Source organism: Prunus dulcis, chromosome 2 (genome assembly GCF_902201215.1).
Source record: "Prunus dulcis chromosome 2, ALMONDv2, whole genome shotgun sequence".
Classification (NCBI taxonomy): domain Eukaryota; kingdom Viridiplantae; phylum Streptophyta; class Magnoliopsida; order Rosales; family Rosaceae; genus Prunus; species Prunus dulcis.
This window is the reverse complement of record NC_047651.1, coordinates 14,411,964-14,429,738: the sequence shown is the minus strand read 5'-3', so window position 1 is coordinate 14,429,738 and position 17,775 is coordinate 14,411,964. Positions and strand designations below refer to the sequence as shown.

At 37.7% G+C, this 17,775-nt stretch overlaps 4 protein-coding genes across 4 annotated transcripts; 1 reads left to right on the top strand and 3 right to left on the bottom strand.

Annotated features, from left to right (window-relative positions):
- Nucleotides 1–38: 38 nt before the first annotated feature.
- Nucleotides 39–4,120, bottom strand: LOC117618840 (peptidyl-prolyl cis-trans isomerase FKBP20-2, chloroplastic). Its single transcript, XM_034348585.1, has 7 exons — nucleotides 3,948–4,120; nucleotides 2,398–2,476; nucleotides 2,069–2,289; nucleotides 1,746–1,855; nucleotides 1,372–1,480; nucleotides 1,144–1,220; nucleotides 39–471 (listed from the first exon to the last, which is right to left on the bottom strand). The coding sequence occupies exons 1-7, from the start codon at nucleotides 3,976–3,978 to the stop codon at nucleotides 349–351; spliced, it is 750 nt and encodes a 249-aa protein (XP_034204476.1). The 5' UTR covers nucleotides 3,979–4,120; the 3' UTR covers nucleotides 39–348.
- A 3,109-nt stretch (nucleotides 4,121–7,229) lies between these two features.
- Nucleotides 7,230–9,420, bottom strand: LOC117617062. The gene has a single exon (XM_034346310.1). The coding sequence runs from the start codon at nucleotides 9,306–9,308 to the stop codon at nucleotides 7,416–7,418; it is 1,893 nt and encodes a 630-aa protein (XP_034202201.1). The 5' UTR covers nucleotides 9,309–9,420; the 3' UTR covers nucleotides 7,230–7,415.
- A 251-nt stretch (nucleotides 9,421–9,671) lies between these two features.
- LOC117618718 (actin-related protein 2/3 complex subunit 5A) lies at nucleotides 9,672–11,947 on the top strand. The gene is made up of 4 exons (XM_034348425.1): nucleotides 9,672–9,915; nucleotides 10,007–10,079; nucleotides 10,305–10,405; nucleotides 11,555–11,947. The coding sequence occupies exons 1-4, from the start codon at nucleotides 9,818–9,820 to the stop codon at nucleotides 11,688–11,690; spliced, it is 408 nt and encodes a 135-aa protein (XP_034204316.1). The 5' UTR covers nucleotides 9,672–9,817; the 3' UTR covers nucleotides 11,691–11,947.
- Nucleotides 11,948–12,387: 440 nt separating this feature from the next.
- Nucleotides 12,388–14,872, bottom strand: LOC117617043 (homeobox-leucine zipper protein HAT3). The gene is made up of 4 exons (XM_034346286.1): nucleotides 14,294–14,872; nucleotides 13,742–14,037; nucleotides 13,498–13,577; nucleotides 12,388–13,091 (listed from the first exon to the last, which is right to left on the bottom strand). The coding sequence occupies exons 1-4, from the start codon at nucleotides 14,457–14,459 to the stop codon at nucleotides 12,731–12,733; spliced, it is 903 nt and encodes a 300-aa protein (XP_034202177.1). The 5' UTR covers nucleotides 14,460–14,872; the 3' UTR covers nucleotides 12,388–12,730.
- Nucleotides 14,873–17,775: the final 2,903 nt, after the last annotated feature.

Genomic DNA, 17,775 nt, shown 5'->3' with positions numbered 1-17,775 from the left:
GGGTGACAACAATAGCACCACTCTTAAAATCCCTTTACCAATTGGTTTTTGTAATGAAACCCTACAATAGATAGGTGATTTGTGGACTACAATAATATTCAATAAATTTACATGCATGCAACTCAATTTTTATTTGTGAACACAATCTTTGTCAACAATTGCTAAATACATGAACTATTCTTAAAGAATTTTAGTTACACAATATTCCCTTTTCCAACTACACATGAGCCTCATCCCTTACTCTGCAGCCGAATTCGAAATTCATTTGACTAAATAACCATGTGTTGGCCATTTCAGAGAGTGCAGATATGTCCAGATACCCAAATGGGCAAAATGTTGCCTCACCATTTATTCGCAAACAAAATCAGAGTAAAAAGCCAGGACAGTCCTCCTTCTGCAGTTTTGAATGCTTAGCAGTTCCACATCAAACACTTCGAACTGTTTGGAGCTGAAAAATGTAGAAGGTCCTACCTGTAAAACAGATCGCATGTTATCAATCAAGTTAATTCGACACCAACAATATGGAAGTTTAATACAAACGCACATGATTCCCAAAAGGAGAAGAAAAAAGAAAGCACAACAATCCAATTTCTTGATCAAAGAATATGCTTATGTTATGATAGCTCTGGATCTCAGGACCCAAGCTGCCTGCAATGTAAAAACAATGACATTTTGTTGAAACTTGAATCTTCCAATTCTTAAGTCCTGAGATGTCAAACAACAGATCAACCCCATAGGGTTGAATAACCATAGACTGAAAGTTGGCTTCATGGGCTCAGATTTTGCAATATATCAAATCAGGGTGGTCAAATAAAAATAAGATAATTAAGAATTCAAGGCATTTGTTAGAACCTTAATAACTAGTCACTGTAAAGAAGAATGCCTCCAAATCAAAGCAAATGGAAATCACAACAGAAACTTGCAATTGCAAGTCTACTAATGTTTTGCCTCCTCAACCATGCCAAAAATATCTTAGGTGAGGTGAATTACGTAGGAAGAAAAGTTAGAGAAGTACACAGAGTACTAGTAGAACATTTTGTATAACTGCGGAGTCTTTCTTAGAGCAACCATATTTAGTATAATTCGACATTTTATAGTCTTTATAGTAATTTAGTAAGGGAATCAGAGAGATGAGTAACTGACCGGGGGTCCAAGTTCTGGTGGAATGATTATTCTTCTTTTCCCCCCAGGTTTCATGTCACGAATTCCTTCTTCAAATCCTGTAGTACTTCCTAGTTTAGCAACTTCAACTACTAGTTATCTTTCCTCCTTCCCCTTCTCACTTCCTTTTTGGGAGTGAGGTAGAGGGGCCAGGGCAAAGGAGAAAGTACACAAAATTTTATGAACTCTAGAATTGATTTCACTTTTAACCTGGGACTAATGCATTAGTGCCCATGCGGATTCTGGCAGGAGAACCCTGTGTGTAGCTGCTGTCAATACGACGGCCTGACTCATTGTAGCCAACATAGTGGAACATCACCTGCAAAGTATCTAGAATCAGAGTAGGTCATGGTTGGAGAAGAGTTTTATCAAAAGTTTCAGTGATTCACATAAATTTAATGTCAATTTTTTAGGGCGAAAAAAAAAACCAAAGTTAAAAGTTGGAAGGGCTTTCTTTTTCCGGGTAAATTTTTCAAAGATGTCTTACAGATGACATGGCATAATCCTCTCCCCAAATTTTGATATTGCTTCAACCGTAAATGTCAAACTCTGATATATTTTGGGAAAGAAAATGAAAGAAAAACCTGCTGACCAGCCTGTGGGAAATCACCTTCACCAACTACAAAATCACGATATATAAGCCCTGAGTCACATTTTGTGTAGTTCTCTGGTGTTACTACCTGAACCTGAAAACCTGATACACATGTTCATACACACATGTTGGATCCGCCGAGATGTTTAGAAAAGCAACAACAATGATTATGACATAGCTGGAGAGAGGTTCTCTAATTGAGGCTTGAAATTTTATCATAGTAACAGATGACCAGGAAATGCAGTTATTGAGCAGATGATTTATGGAAAACAATATGTCAGTGTTTGTATTTGCAAATGTAACAGTGGCACAAACCTTCTCTAATGAAACTTGGAAAGTCTTCGGGTGCATTATTTTCTTTCTGTATCCGCTTGTTTTGTTCAAGTAAGCGTCTTTCGTCAAATTGATTTTTACTCTTTGTCTTTCCAGAAGAAGATAAAGTTGGAAACAAGCTAGTTGTGACTGAAAGAAATAGGAGAAGCCTACGATTCACATTCTCTTCATAACGAGACATGCCGCCACTCTTTGCCCCGGACCTGCAAATTAAAGATTTGTATAAGCGACATAAATATTTTTTTTATATCAACAGAATAAGGTAGGTAAACATTAATCTAAATTTGTTAACCAATTAATCAAAACCTAACCTGTCATGTCTCAAGTCGTGACTTGAGCAGCATTGTATTATTTGCTTATTCTGAATCAAATGAATCCTTAGTAGGGAAGCTGGAAGAATTCTGGTTGTCAGTAAGTAGATATTGACAAGAAAGATAAGTAAAACATAATTATGCTCACGGTTTGGCTGCTGATAAAAAAAGAAAGAAAAACTTCATAAACTCAACGCATTATGTTAAAATAGTAAGAATCTGCTCATAATTTCATTCATTCTGTCTGGAAAGCAAATGGAGTAACACGGGTTTCTTCTGCAATAATTTGAGAACAAGAGAGGAAGTGTTGGCATGTTAACCAAGATGAAGAATAAATTTCTTTTAAAAAACATGTATATACATAAATATAAACAGGGCACACATCTATCGTGCGTAGTTACGGATATGCTACATTGCACAACACGATCGGATGTGTTTACTGCATGATGCAGTCAGCATAACCACGCATATTAGGTCATGACCAGGCAAAAAATGATCCCTAGGAAGTAAACTCCTTGTTACAATTGTTCACTCATTTCCTAACCACTTAAAACTTTTGGGGTAGTCTAAGATGATATCAGCTCTGGTTCTGCGAGATCTTCTCATCTTCAGTACCCAGCTATGTGTTAATTTTCTGCAGTGCAAGATGTTCGGCATATGTATATATATGTGTGTGTGTGTGTGTGTGTGTGTGTGTGTGTGTGTTCTCTCCACAAGCAAGATTGGGCTGCACATGAGAGACTGTTTGTTTGATACACATTGTTAGCTCATTTCTAATACGTTAAGCTTTTGGGGCACAACAGTAGTCTACCATGGTATATCAGAGCTTTGGTTTCAAGAGGTAATGAGTTCAAAACCTCTCACCACACCATTTTTCAGTTATCTATTATTCAGTTCAGGACAGGGTTGGACGCGCGAGGAGAGCGTTAACTTGATATAGATTATTGATTCATTCCCTAATATCTAGTGTTTGCAGTGTGAAGCTAACAATAACAAATGAGATTGAATAGTCCTGAGACTCATTAACAACTACAAAATTTCAATGATCTAGAGACCCAATTTTACTATGAGAACATGATACAGAACTAATATAAAGCAGAACAACTTCTCATGTCTTGGAATGGCTGTGAATTTATTTGTAAACAAGAAGGTGAGAATTTCAATTGCAGTTCTTCATGTTATCATGGAAACTGAAACCTACACTCTTGAAGTATTTTTCCCATATAAGTTAGAAAAGCTCATTTAGTAATTGACAAAGACATTAGCTTTGTCTATGCTGCAAACAAATATGCAGAGGCAATTTTTCATAACCAATTTCTGGGTCTTCTCATAAACTAAAAGCTGAAACACCAAAAGAAAAAAAGCACACTCAAAAAACCTCTGTTTAGAGAAATCTACACTTCTGGGTTAAGTGTAAAGAAAGCTGAAATTCAAATTTTGAGCAACTAACAGTATCCTATTCCAAATGCACCCATGTGCATATGCATAAATACATACATATATATTTTTAAATACACCAAGAGAGAGAGAGAGAGAGAGAGAGAGATTACAGGGTTTAAAAGATGAGGGAATCATCAGCATGACGTCTCTTGGGTTTTAAGCTTCCGGCATAAATGGAGTTAGACAAAGAGCTAAAGACACCCAACACACATACACACACACACAGAAAGAAACCGTTTGCTGTTATTCTGCTGATGTTATCTGTTCAGTTTTCTGGAAAGAGGCAAACAAATATCATTCCACTCCCATTGGTTCTTGTAATATCATTTGCTGCCCATAAGGTTCTTCAATATTGCTAGGGGAACTATAAAAATCGGCCAAGCAGACCCAAATGATCTTGCTGTTGTTTGGGTCCAATTCGATCCAAAGGTATTTTTGGGTTGAGAAGAACCGAAGGAAAATAGTAAGTTCAATCAAGGCTATGTTTGGTCCAATGGGCCGAATAAATTTGGTTTGGTTCAATTTTATAATAAAAAATTAGGATATGATGAATTTATTGCCAATCCTTCAAAAAAAATTTCCTCAAAATACCGATTTTTTATTTATTGGTGTTTGGGCCTAAATTTAGCACGCCAAAAAAGTTCAAAAACAGGCCCATGGTGAAGTTATTTGCCCAGCCCAAGAAAGACCAAACATGGAAGTTGTCATTAAGGCTTCAAGGATCAGCCCATAATTTTTGATTGGGCTCAAACCCAAGAGATTAAAAACACACTCACGTTGCTACCTCAGCTTTGAAAAGTCAGCAATTCCAACTAAAGTTTTTATATGAGAAGAGACGTCTCTGAAACACTGCCAACAGAAGATCAAAAGCCCATCTGTATTCAGAGATTTTGCTCCAAAGCAATACACCATCTTCCAAGGAATTCACGGGTCACGCTTTCAAAAGCAAGAAACAGGGAGTTGTTCATAAAATACAAAAGAAAAACCAAACCGCCATAAAATCAGCCCACACAGACGATGGCATTAAAATAGAAAGCTGCCACCCAGGAAACCAGGGAAGGGATTGCTTTAGGAGGTGACTACTGAGAGCCTATCTGCCATGATTGATAAAAATCGTTTCTACTTTACATTTTAGGAGATCTTTTTGCCGCCCATTATTAAAATTAAAACCACCTCCCCAAGAAAGTCTCTTATAAAAACAGAAGTAGGCAAGAAAGAAAAAGGACTTAATTCATCAATCAATCAAAAAAAACAACAACAAGAAAACAACTAAAAGCTCACTTGGATTCCAAGAGAAACCAACTTTAGATCAGAATTCCAAAGTCCAGACTTAGAAAATAAGTCTTCTAAAACGAGATCCCTCGTTACAAATTTGGTTCAGCAAAAGCCAAAACAAGCAGAGTTTGAGTTTTCACAAACGTGGAGACCTCAGCGAACCCATGAAGAGTCCTACTCAAGCAGAACAACGCTCATAGTGCAATCTCTAGCCCATCAAACCCTCGAGAATAGCCACTTATGTCCCCTTCAAACTGAAGAAGCTGCAGTTCTGCCCATTCAAAGGCCTCACGAAGCGTGAAGTAAACATAAAGCTCTGCCAAAATCGAACTTTGGTATCGATTTATAGGTCAGCCTAGCATCTGAAGTCACGAAGCAAGTACGGACCGGCACAGGCGCGTCCAGTCCAGCCCAAAGTAGAACCTTCCATCCAAACAGAAACGGAGTTCCGGCCATCTTTTGACCTTCCTAACGTCGATATACCTATTTATTGTTTTGTAAAAGGCAGTTCTGCCTAAAACAGTCTAACTTCTATCAAATATTTCTGGCCAGAACAGCCATTTGATACTGAGATAAATTATGAAAGTCCTCACCAGTCTGAGGCAAGAAAAGAACTTACTTGGGAGATATTCCTCACCCAAATTCATAGTCATTTGTTTTAGAAGTCAGTAACTTGGGGCGCAAGTTATCCACTCTAAAAAGAAGTCTGCTAGGATTTATATTGCTAGCAGTGGCACGCTCGCACACCAAAGAAAGCTGACTTGTTGGCCAACACATGGTCTCCAAGCCAGTGGGGAACTTCGCCCTTCCATCACAGGAGTAAACGCGAAAACGAGTGAACAATTGGGGAAGGGAATTCGAACACACGATATTAGATGCAGGTGTAACTACTCTAAATCACTTCAACTACAAACTCTTACCTCAAAATAACGATTTTACTCTCCATTAAAATAAAATAACTGAAAAAGAAAAACACCCCGCCCCAACAACCTTAATTCTACCTTAACCCAAGTACAAGAAATGATCTTATCGTGCGGGTAAGGACCGGATCACATGCCTTGCTTTGCACAATTTTTAGCATATAAGGCTGATTTGCAAGCCCAAGCCTAATTGGGGCCAAAACTACCCGACTAACTAATTGATGACCTTAGTTAACAACCCAGCTAATTGAACAATGACAGCTCAGCAATTCTTGACACATCACAGGTGACCTGGACCAATCGCAAGTTCAAATCATGCTGACTACGCAGCTGACATGGCATTATCCTCACATTACCCCTCCCTCACAAAATTAACCTTGTCCTCAAGGTTGAAAACCCAGGAAACCTGCTAAGCCAACAATATCCTGCCTCAGCACCTTCTCAACAATTTAGGCTGCAACTTTCTGCTGGGTGCACCCATTAGAGTATTGAAGGTGGCAGGCAGCTGTGCTTTTGATTTCATCTCAGCAAAGAGACCTTCAGCTTCTTCAACTTGGTTGGAAATACAAAAAGCACCTATTAAAATATTATACACAATGACATTGGATGAGATTCCTTTCTTCGCTTTTGAGCACCCAAAACTTCTTTTGATTCCATTTGTCGCATGTTCTGCTTGTGTCGCCATATGATAGTATTCTTTACTTTCAGCTTTTGAACTTGTTACCTGTTTCTTCTTCTTTGGAGAACTCTGTTTTATAGAGTCTTGAATGTGGCTATCGCTGGTCTTTTGATCTCTGTATGATTATATACCATGAGAACCATGAGGCAATCAAGTTACTGTTGCAGATTATCCAGCCCATATTCAAAGTTATTGTTGCCGTTAAAGTAATAAAACAGAAAGTGGAATTCTAGTCGGAATAGTATTTTTAGTGGTGATTTTGAGATAGAGAAGGAGGGGGAGAAGGGGGTCGCTGGGGAAAGGGGAGTCGCCGGAATGGCCCCATGTGGCCACGCACAAGAGAGGTGATCGGGTGGGTGCTTGGCTGTTGGTTGTTTTTCTTTGGAGGGAGAGGTGGGTGTGGTTTGAACAGATTGAGGGTGTCAATAAAATTCCCCTTAAAATATTTATAACTTCTCTACTAATGAAAAATGGATCATGGCATTTGGAGAAACGTGTTTCCAAAATGCGACAGAAACTACAGGAAAATAGTAGTGTGATTGAAAATGCTTTCTAAACATCTACCTGGTCTTGTACAGCAGAAACAAGAAATGCCCATCAAATGAATAAAGTGTAAATAAATAGATAAACACTTTAAGCTAGAACAGGATGAATGGTCCATCTTCCCACAACTCTATAGAGCATTATTAGTATTTTATATATGATCACCTAAAGCAATTACCACTCGTGCCTAGCCCTTTTGATCTGTCAAGTGATGCTACTTTTTGAAGCCTTATCTGCTCTCGAAATTTGGCTATAAACTCACCGGCCTTCTTATCAACCTCAGAGTCTGGTCCTGCAACATTGACAGAGTTACATGTAGCAGCAGCAGCAGCAGGAGGATCAGCATCTTCATCTTCTGAACTTACTAGAAAGTTTTCGGCCTCACTTTCCGAGTCATCTTCAGACTCTTCGGCAACAACATTGCCATGAAATTCTTGCATCTCTTTCTTCTGATACTTGGGAATTGTTGGCTTTGGCATGTGCAAGGAATTGCCAAGATCTAGCTTACCAGTTACATTGTCAAAAAACTTCTTGTCGGTTCCTCCATTTTGAATTATATCTTTCCTCATAGATATAGCTCCACCATTATCACACATCTTTTCAACCTTGTCATCAGTGGTCAGTCTACTTGGTCTGATTGTTCTAACTGATCTTCCCCTTAATGAAGCTTTAGTGAGGCTTGCAGGTTTCACATCTGATCTCAAAGAAGCTGGCCCTAACTCTTTGTTACCCAATTGATCCTCTTCACTTCCACTTCCACTCAAGCCCTTGAAGTAATTTTCTGAGCTTCTACTCAAGTCCTCCTCATGGAAAGAACCAATGCTATAGCCCCGAGAATGCAGTGTACTCATTGAAACTTTTTCAGTAATTGGTTTTGGTGGTGATGAGGGTAAGCCTGAAGGAGAAGACCCTTGAGAACTCTTCCTTTTCTTCAAATTATTCATTTTTGAGTTCAGAGCCTCTGAAGATATAGAGCGCGCAAAAGACTCCTCTTTTGGTGAAGAAGACATGGAACTAGTTTGAGAAGACTCGGAAGAGAAAGACAATGTGGACCGGAAGGACCGAGTTTTCATTGATTCAAACTGAGTTTCATCAACTGACAGTGGCCTAAAATGTGAAGGACGACTACTACTACCTACCCTTTTCCCCATTTCCATCCTTCCCGAACTCGAACCCCGATGAACTGGGAAAGGTGCTGCAGTAGCTTCATTGAATTCCTCTTCCAAATTTAGAGGACCCAAATCACCAAATTTCCCATTTCTACTCTTATCAGAACTATTAGGTGAAAAATTAGAACTTGAACCAGACTCACTCCCAGTCACAAATTCAGAACTATCCTGGTCTATTACCCTTGATTTCAAGCTCCGAATAGGCAACCCTAATGGCTCAGAATCAACAATTGATCTGGGTTTACCCCATTCATCAAGACCATAATTTGGTTGAGCTACAAACACCATTGGTTCACCCTGAAAGTACTGAGAACTCCAAGCTTGAGTTAGATTATTCTCCTTGTACCCATATGAATTTTCAGAACCACGTTCATGAACTGGCAAACTGGGTTTGCACTGGGCATCAAAACCAGTGCTTTCATGAGAAGATACAGTAACAGGGTTACCTACAAAATACTGAGAATTCCAACTCCCAAGCCCAACCACTCTTTTCTCATCAGACCCACATGGGTTGTCATATCCATCATCAAAATTTGATGAAACAGGAAAAATTCTTGGCATATAAGACTCTGAACTACCAAGATTTGAGGGATTCTCAAATCCCCTTTCAACATTTCTTCTGCTAAACAAGCCATAGGACACAGCAATGCCAATGAAAACAAGGTGAATAAGCTCCCAGAACTTGGTGAGTATGGTGTGGTTGATAAAGTCAGGAGCTTGTGAAGGAAATAGTGGTAGAATCATAATAACAAGGGCAAAGAAGAGAGCTTTAAAGAGAAAGTGCATCATGTAGGACTTACCTTGTTTAATGGGGTTTGGATGAATTGCTGAGTTTAGCTCTGAATATGGGAAATGGGGTTTTCTGTAAGGGCTTGGGTCCTCCATTGATGAACAGGTGAGCCTCAGAGGAGCTTTTTGCTTCTGTATGAAATGGAGATGGTGAAGAAAGGAAGACTTTGAAGCCAAGGAAGAGAGAGACAGAGAGACAAAGAGACAGAGAGAGAGTGGAAAAAAGTGTGAGGAGGGGAAGAAGAATTCAAAAAGTGCGGTGTCAATCATTATGACCGTTTAGTCCAAATGACGATAATGCCCCTAAATTTTGTTTGATTTTACAACCTTGCATAGAACGTGGCCACCTTATCTCTTAGGTCTTGGAAGTCATTTGATCGAGACAAAAGCAATTTACCAAACGGTGCAAAACGACAGCGGTGATTATAATACTTTAATTATAGCCCTGGCCCAAATTGCACGAAAATACTTCATGATCGACACCAAAACGACACAGTTTTAGTCGCCTGGCGCGTCACTTTCTCGGGAAAATGTTTCCCCAGGTCTTTTCCGATTGGCAGATGAGAAAATCACAGTGAAAGAGAAAAAGAGAGAGAGTGTGAAAAATGGCAGGAACAGAGGAATTTGTGGAAGCAGATAACGCAGAAGCCATAATCACCAGAATCGAACAAAAATCTCGAAAGATCGAAAGCTTACTCAAACAGTAACACTCAAATTCTATTCTTCTTTTTGTGTGTGTAATTTTCTATAAAATCGCTTAATTCTTTTAACTGTTTAATTCGTTCTCCATTTAGATACAAACCAGTCGAAGCTCTAAAAACTGCTCTTGAAGGCTCACCTCCCAACACCCGAGACGAACGCTGCAAGGTTTGTCTTTCTCTTTTTCCCATCTTCTGTTTGGCTGCCGAGAAAATATAACAGGAATAGAAAATTGAATTGCAAGTTCAGAACTTTAGTTTCCTTTTTGTAGTGTTTTCCTTTGATTTTCTTGGGGAGCAATCAGAAATGTCTCCCTGTGTTTAATTTTACTGCTGTTGGTCTGTTTGGTTTAGAAATGATGAGAAAATGATGAGAACTTTTGGCGTTTTGCAGTCTGCAAATTGGATAATGGTGCATAGAGCTATTATGGCTATAAAAGATGTTGATGGAATGTTTTCTTCTTTGGATCCTGAGTACTATGATATTCTCATGAAGTGAGTGCTCCCCAATATCTTTTTTCTTAACTAGCATTATTTTCAGCTTCCAGTATACCATATTTCATACCTTAAAAATTCTCATCTGGTATTGCTTCTGAGTATTTTCTTTAATTTATTGAATTGAAATTTGTGTTGATAATAAATTGTGTTCTTACGGACTGTTATAGCACAGATATTTGGTATTAGTTTTATGCATAGACTGCCTAATGTTAGTGCATGTTCAATGAGCTTTTAGCCATTTGAAGTTCTTTAACCAAATATAAAAGTACACACAATGAGAGTATACTGCAGTAGTTTCAGTTAGGCTGGTCGAGAATTTTCCCGCACGGAGAAACAATTTTTGTTGAGCTATAGAAATGAACTTGAATTTGATTTTTTATGTAGGTCTGAAATTCTGGATCATGGGCTTGGCTCTTTTTTGCGTGCACTATCGATATCTTTTAGATGGTGTTTTTTACAGGCAAGTTGCCAATATTTGTGTTTGTTAGGCAATGAAGAAACAGGGATCTTCACTGTCCGTCATTCAAGCCTTAGAGAGATTAATTTGAATCAAGTAGGGCAGTTAAGTATCTTATATCTCCAAAGGATTCTAAATTGTGTAATTAGTAAATGAGATTTGGGGAAAATAAAGAACGAGGCCCCTTGTAAGTCTGTGACAGCATTGCATTTTATCCGTATGCTCTTTCCTGGCATTTAACAAACACATTTGTCTGTCTACATTTCACAGCATTTTAATCTTGAGAGTGGCATTTTTTGTAAAACAAATGGTCACCTTCTCGGGTGATCAAAGTATTGGGTCCAAAAATGTCTACAAGAGAATAAAATATCTGAAGCTGCTTCAAAGTAAAAATTGGGATGTATATCTTTTTTGTTTCTTGTTTTTGTTTTTTCTGTTTCTAGAAGTCAGGTTATAGTCATTAGGGCGTTTCTCATATGTGTGGCTTTGTGTTAGCATCATATAGGCAAGTATTTTTCGCCAAAGTTTTAGAAGATTTTAGGTATATATTATTTCTACATACATTTTCGATTTCTTGCTGTTGTTCTCAGTAGTTTTCTTTATTATTATTTCTCCTGATTTTCCTTTCCCTTCTTCATATATAGTGATCTTTGGGATATTTTACAAGTTGCGGGTTTTCATCTTTGAAGGTACTTGTATAGAGGCTTGTCTACTGGAGATCGGCCCACATGCGACCAGTGCCTTCGGATTCATGAAAAACTGACAGAGAGAGCTGGTCTGGGATGCATACTGCGGTCCCTTGCGGACACTGTCAATACAGTTTGATCTCAAGACAATGTTAATATCCTCACTTTGCAAATTACAACACGCAGTGTCCTCTTGTTGATTGTTGAAACTTCACAGAAAGTTCTTGTCCGGAATCTTTTGTATGTTATTGATTTCTCTTCTTCAGACAGTTTTGTGACACAATATCAAATTCCTCAATGCATTTGTCTTTGCAGGTGCACATGATTTCCCAGGACCCTGTGGTCTTACTTGTGTCTCCCCATTTCCCCCCATAACCTTTTTCCCATGTTTTTGTTTGTGTTGGCTTCAGAGGATTCGTAACCATTAATATGACATATTTCTACAACCTCCATAGAAAAAGAAACGTATTTTATCTTTATTTCTATTTTAATGCAGAGAAAGTGAGGTGATCAACTTATTGGTGAACCAAATGCTAAAGATGTGGTTAATCTTTAGCTTATTAGTTGATAGTGGAGACTAACGTAGATATTTAAATATATTTAAGTTGAAAATGCGTTCAACTGTTTTGGTAAAGTAGACTAGCTCTTTTCCATTTTCATTAGTTGAGATTAAAGTTTGGTTAGGTAGCTAATTACTCTCCAATGTTTGGCATCTTCTAACCATCATTATATTGGTTGCTATTTTCATAGCTATTCAAGAAGGGGAGAGATTAGCATGGATTGTCGACAATTAAGTCAAAATCTAAAGGAATAGGTTACAACAATTGACATTCAAAGGCCAACTTTTCCACTGAAATTATCATTAAAAAAATCCGGGTTCTCCTGTTACCGCTGAAATTTTCCTACTAAACACTTCCCATATTACTTTTTTTTTACTTGGTCGCCAACTTTTTAATTCTCATCTCCATCTCACTTTCATAACTTTTGCTATAACAATTGGTAAAAGCCCAAAATTTGAAGAAACAAGGGGTGGCTTCAACTGACAAAACCTTGTCCACTACCACTACCACATCTTTTCCCTTCTCCTTCCATACACATTCTCACCCATTTTCCTCCTAATAACCAACCTATGCTTCTGTCTAAGTCATCCGCTTTCCCATTATACTTTCCAACCAGAAGTTACGACTTGGGTGCGGATGCATCGAGTGGTCGGCGTTGGATCGGCAATGTAGCCCATGGGCTGATCGGGATGGGCCGCTGGACGTTGGGCGGACCACTTTGGCAGGTTTGGCCATTTGCAGGAGATGTGGAGGAAGCAGCGGCAGTAGCAGAAGATGACAAGGACGAGACGGCCACACGCTCGCATGAAGGGCACATGGTGAGGGTTGTGGGAGGGCTCATTTGCATGTAGAGCTGTGGTGAAAGCTTGAGTGCTCTAAGCTCTTGCACTTCCTTCTGCAACCTCCTGTTGTCTTCTGTTAGTTTCTCACAGCATCTCTTTAGCAACTCACAATCCACCTCTGTTTGCTTTAACTTAGTCCTGCATTTTATTTAACAGATTAACAATGAATGCAAATAGCAAAGTGTTATTTTGAAAGAAATGATTGGTTAGTTAGAACCCATTTTAGATTTTACCATGAACCAAGCAAATAATCTTTCAAATTCTAAAATGGAACAGGCACCTAGGAAAACCCAAAAGAGCAATGAAGTTGGTAGACATGATCATCAATGTCCCATTTAATTACAGGCAACATGTTTGGGGAATATTACTTATGGGAACCAACCAGATTTGGCCTCATCTCATTCAATGCAGACACATGAGAATTGTGAAAGCAATTGGTATGTTACCAAAAACAAAACAAAAACTAGTTTAAATGACAATTCTACCCCTGGTTTCCCTTTGATTCCCAACAATGCCCTTGAACTCGGTGAAGAATTTTTCTCACCTTGCCCTCCTGTTCTGAAACCAAACCTCCACTTGTCTTGGTCTTAGGTTCAGCTGCTTTGCCAACGCCTGCTTTTGCCTCTGAACACAAAAAGATAGAGGGTGAACAAAAACCGCCCTTGTTTTACCATCAAAACTACACAATTGCCACTGAAGAAGAGTGAAGAACATAAACCCAAAGTCGAAAAGACCCAAATGCCCTTGTGAAATCATCAAAATAACCCCAAGAAAAAATAGCGACTGACCGGATTCAGAGTGTTGTGCTCCTTGAACGTGTCCTCAAGCAGCAAAGACTGCTCCTTTGTTAGCCTGAGCTTCTTCCTCGACAGGTCGCCACCATTGCCATCTTCATCGTCACTTCCATGGGAGCACGAGGTCCTCTCAGCCTCATTCTCATCGCCAATGGGCTCTCTCTCGCTCCTCTTCCCGCTCAGGCTCGACACCGTGCTGTTAGGCGACGAAACCCCGTTTTCCTCTTCAAAATCCGCAGCTTGGTTCACGTCGATTCCTCTCAGACACGACCTGGCATCTGGGTTTCGATCTGTCAAGCGATTGAAAGATGTAAAACACCAATACAAATAGCAAGGCTGTAAATAAAGATGTCATTGTGGTGATTTCAGAAGTTAAAAGTTGTGAGCTTTTTCATAAAAATACACAGAAAACCTTAAATAAAACAGATCTGACAGCCCAAAATTTTCCCTTTTGATTTCAGGTTGTGTTTTGAGGAGGAAAAAAGAAAACCCAGAAGAAGATTCAAGGAAAATGGGAATAAAATAGACAGAGTAACAAAAAATTACCAGGAAATTGAAAGATTTCATTCCAGGAAGTTCTGTGTTGATGATTTTGCATGGGCTGTGAAGGCTTCTCCATGAGATTCAAGCGCAACGAAGACTCATTCTCATTGGGTTTACATCCCAAGCTCAAACTCAACCCTAACCCCAACCCATCATCTTTCTCACCCATTTTTTTCTTCTTCTCTCTCCTTTACCAAAAGAGCCAAACAGGGCAAGAAAGCCAGCTGCCAGAAAACAGAGAGAAGCAAAACAAAGACTCTTCCTTTCCTTGTTCAGATATCTGGGTTTGGGTCTGATTCTCTACTGTTTGGATTCCAGGAAAGCAAAATGGAAAGAAGGGGTAGAAAATGGCTGGGCTTTGCAGCAGGAGGTGTGGCTCAGAGTTTTTTCTTTTGCTTTTTGCAGTACAGTAAAAGGAAGATGGGACTGTTTGTTTATATACAACAATAGATACAGAGAGAAAGACATGGGAAGAGTATAGAGTTAATCATGACTTGTATCAGAGAGACAGAGAGGGCTATTGCCTATTGCCTATTGGCTCTATCAATGATGTGATGTGATGCCTCCAATAGCTCTCTCTAGCTTCCCCTGCTAGACTCATTTACCAACAATTTTAACCATGATTAGGTGTGTGTTTAACTGTGGTTAAAATGAGAGTTTCTTTCTTTTTCTGGGATGAGAGAGTTTAAAAGTTAAAGTTTTTCTCTTTTTTTTTCCCCTTAAATAATGAATTAGTAAATTAAAGTTGCTTTTAAAGCTGTAACTGAGTTCTAATTCTAAATGGAAATTACTGAAATTTTTAAATGTATTTTAAAGAACCCCAATTTTAAAAATATAAGTAATAATAATAATAATTTGACAATTTTTACAGAGTTTTTTTCAATTAATTCCCATTTTTAAAAGTAAACAAAGTACAGAATATTTGACAAATCTATATTTCATAGGTATTTTCTGAATTCTCCGTATATTGTATTTACAAAAATTCATTTTTGTATAAATTTATTTTTTTAATATATAAATAATAATTTAAATTATTTTAAATTAACAAAAGAAGAATTGAACTCAAATGCAACGAGTGACGCATTTGTCATAACCAACTGTGAATTTAAGTTTTTCATTATTTGGCAAAAGAAAAATAAAATTAGATGTAAATGATTTTCATGGCCAGGCTTTATAATAAGCTTCGGTTAAGAAAGCAACTTTGTCGCTAGTTGACCTTTGACTAGAAGATTATATGCATTCTTTAAATACCCACGCGCCCCTCGTGCTATGTGACTAATAGTCTGTTTATCCCCAGATACAGATGGGACCCCCAAATTGAATGGAGCGCGTGACGAGCGTGGTGTATTAGGTGGAGAGAAATTAATTATGAGGGTGGTTTTTGATTTGGTTGGGGCAGAGGGAAACGATGTTGAAAGTGTAGGTTACATAGAGAGATGGGGTTGGGGCATTGGTTGGCATTCAGTTAGGTTTTTGGGAAAACTGCATCATATTCTTGGGGATGGGGGGAAGTAGGAACATGGAAATGGTTTCCAAATTGAAAGCAGAATTAAATGTGAATTGAAGTCAAAGACTCAATCAAGACAATTGGTCAATTGATATTTCACATTTATGAATTCCATCTAAGAAATTATGCAACATTTAAAAAAAACAAAACAAAAAAAAACCCCTTATTGGTTATTTTTTAAATTCATACACTATGTAGATGTTACAGTCATGATCTTTTAGATTACAGAGGTTCAAGAAATTTTTGGTCACTCACCGTTGGATGTAACTTTAACGGTTCATTCACTCTTGCACACCTTCTAAGAAACTTTTTTGAACCATTGGATTAATATTCAACGATGGATGACCACAATCTCTTGAACTCCGATGGTCCAAGAGATCGGGATTGTATAGAAACTCTTATAAATCTACAATGTAATACAATGTTGAAATTCTTTTGAATAATTTTATCCCAAAAAAAAAAAAAGAAATTCTTTTGAACAACCTCCTATAAATCTACGGGGTGTGTATCCAATTCTAACTTTTAAAAACTTCTTTTAAGTGAATGACTTTTCTAGAGTTGACAAATTCTTAATAACTTTTACATACTTTAAAAGTTAAGTGACAAACTTTCATATACTTTTGTCATAGAGTTTTATAGACTTTTAAATACTTATTTTTATATTTATTTTACAAATAGCATTTATCTTTTATATTAAACGAACTAGTTGGCATACATTGAACAAAAAATTAGGGAAAAAAACAATTGGATACAATTACATAAAAGCAAAGAATAGTTCTCCTTAACATTAGAAAATGATAAAAATGACAAAGTACATTTGAAAATGTACCATAAGGAAATAATTGGCGTTCAACTATCCATGTTCAGTTTTAAAAAAAGCTTAGCCATGATTCATTTCAATGACGGTGAATAAACCATAATACAAATTCCTTTTGAAAATTCCAATGCTCATTACCGTTGAGTTCCGTTATTATCTTGCATGGCATTTCTCCACATGTCAGAAGCTATACCAACTCTCCATTCATTAGCATTCTCTCGTTGTTGTTCTTGAGTTTCAAAAACTTGTTCCACATTATCTCCTTCATTCCCTGGTAATGGTGAAGATGATGAAGACTCGTTATCCACCTAACAAAGTTATAACAGTAGCAAATTATGTGCAAACATAGATGAAATATTGATAAGCTTCAAGATGCAAGCATGAGGAAAATAATAGAAGAAATATTCATCAACAGAGGGAAAGTAAACGTGTGGATGAGAAGAGAAGAAAAACATTCAATATTTTTTTACTAACCTGAAGGAAGTGGATGACAATGGGATACCAAAGTGGAGCCCTAACCATGAAGAAAAAAGATCTATCTGCTTGATGCTTGATATAACAAGGAAAGAAAGAATTGGAGACGTTTGGAGACGTTTTGGTTCTATCTTCTCAGCTTCCCAATATTTTCATAAAGTCTGGTGTAAATTAGCAAGACTTTTGGTAGTAAGAATTACCTTTAAAAGTATTGAAAAGTCATTTATTTAACAAAGTTTTTAAAAGTCATTAACATTTTGGATACCTCAAAACTTTTAAATACTCTTTAAAACTCACAATTGAATACAACTAAACTTTTAAAGACTGTTTAAAAGTCACAATTGAATACCTTCAGACTTTTAAACTCACACAAGTCTAATGGGTTGCGGAGAAACGGGGACTAAGTCATCAGGCACGAAAGGGTGAATGTTCGAATATTCCTGGGTTAACAATCAAGAACCTCATGGTCATAGTGCAGTCATTAGGCCCTACTAAAATTTATTATTATTTTTTTAAAAGTACTAGTATGCAACCCAATTTCTTCTAAACTAAAAGTCATTTACCAAGTGGATCATACCCAACAGACCAAAAAACTATGCAGCCAAAACTACATTACCACACGGGCATACTAGCCAACCAAATTTCTTACAACATACGCTACCCATTCCCAAAAGGATTAGAATTATA

What these genes read in the sequence shown, in the direction of transcription:
- LOC117617062 (XM_034346310.1), bottom strand. Translation starts at nt 9,308, where the DNA reads ATGGAGGACCCAAGCCCTTACAGAAAACCCCATTTCCCATATTCAGAG.
- LOC117618840 (XM_034348585.1), bottom strand. Translation starts at nt 3,978, where the DNA reads ATGCTGATGATTCCCTCATCTTTTAAACCCT. An exon ending in CACGACTTGAGACATGACAG is followed by an intron (nt 2,290 to 2,397) that starts GTTAGGTTTTGA and finishes TTTAATTTGCAG; the next exon opens with GTCCGGGGCAAAGAGTGGCG. An exon ending in TCCCACAGGCTGGTCAGCAG is followed by an intron (nt 1,481 to 1,745) that starts GTTTTTCTTTCA and finishes GATACTTTGCAG; the next exon opens with GTGATGTTCCACTATGTTGG.
- LOC117617043 (XM_034346286.1), bottom strand. Translation starts at nt 14,459, where the DNA reads ATGGGTGAGAAAGATGATGGGTTGGGGTTAGGGTTGAGTTTGAGCTTG. An exon ending in TGAAATCTTTCAATTTCCTG is followed by an intron (nt 14,038 to 14,293) that starts GTAATTTTTTGT and finishes ATCGCTTGACAG; the next exon opens with ATCGAAACCCAGATGCCAGG. An exon ending in AGCACAACACTCTGAATCCG is followed by an intron (nt 13,578 to 13,741) that starts GTCAGTCGCTAT and finishes TTTTGTGTTCAG; the next exon opens with AGGCAAAAGCAGGCGTTGGC.
- LOC117618718 (XM_034348425.1), top strand. Translation starts at nt 9,818, where the DNA reads ATGGCAGGAACAGAGGAATTTGTGGAAGCAGATAACGCAGAAGCCATA. An exon ending in ATCGAAAGCTTACTCAAACA is followed by an intron (nt 9,916 to 10,006) that starts GTAACACTCAAA and finishes TTCTCCATTTAG; the next exon opens with ATACAAACCAGTCGAAGCTC. An exon ending in CCCGAGACGAACGCTGCAAG is followed by an intron (nt 10,080 to 10,304) that starts GTTTGTCTTTCT and finishes GGCGTTTTGCAG; the next exon opens with TCTGCAAATTGGATAATGGT.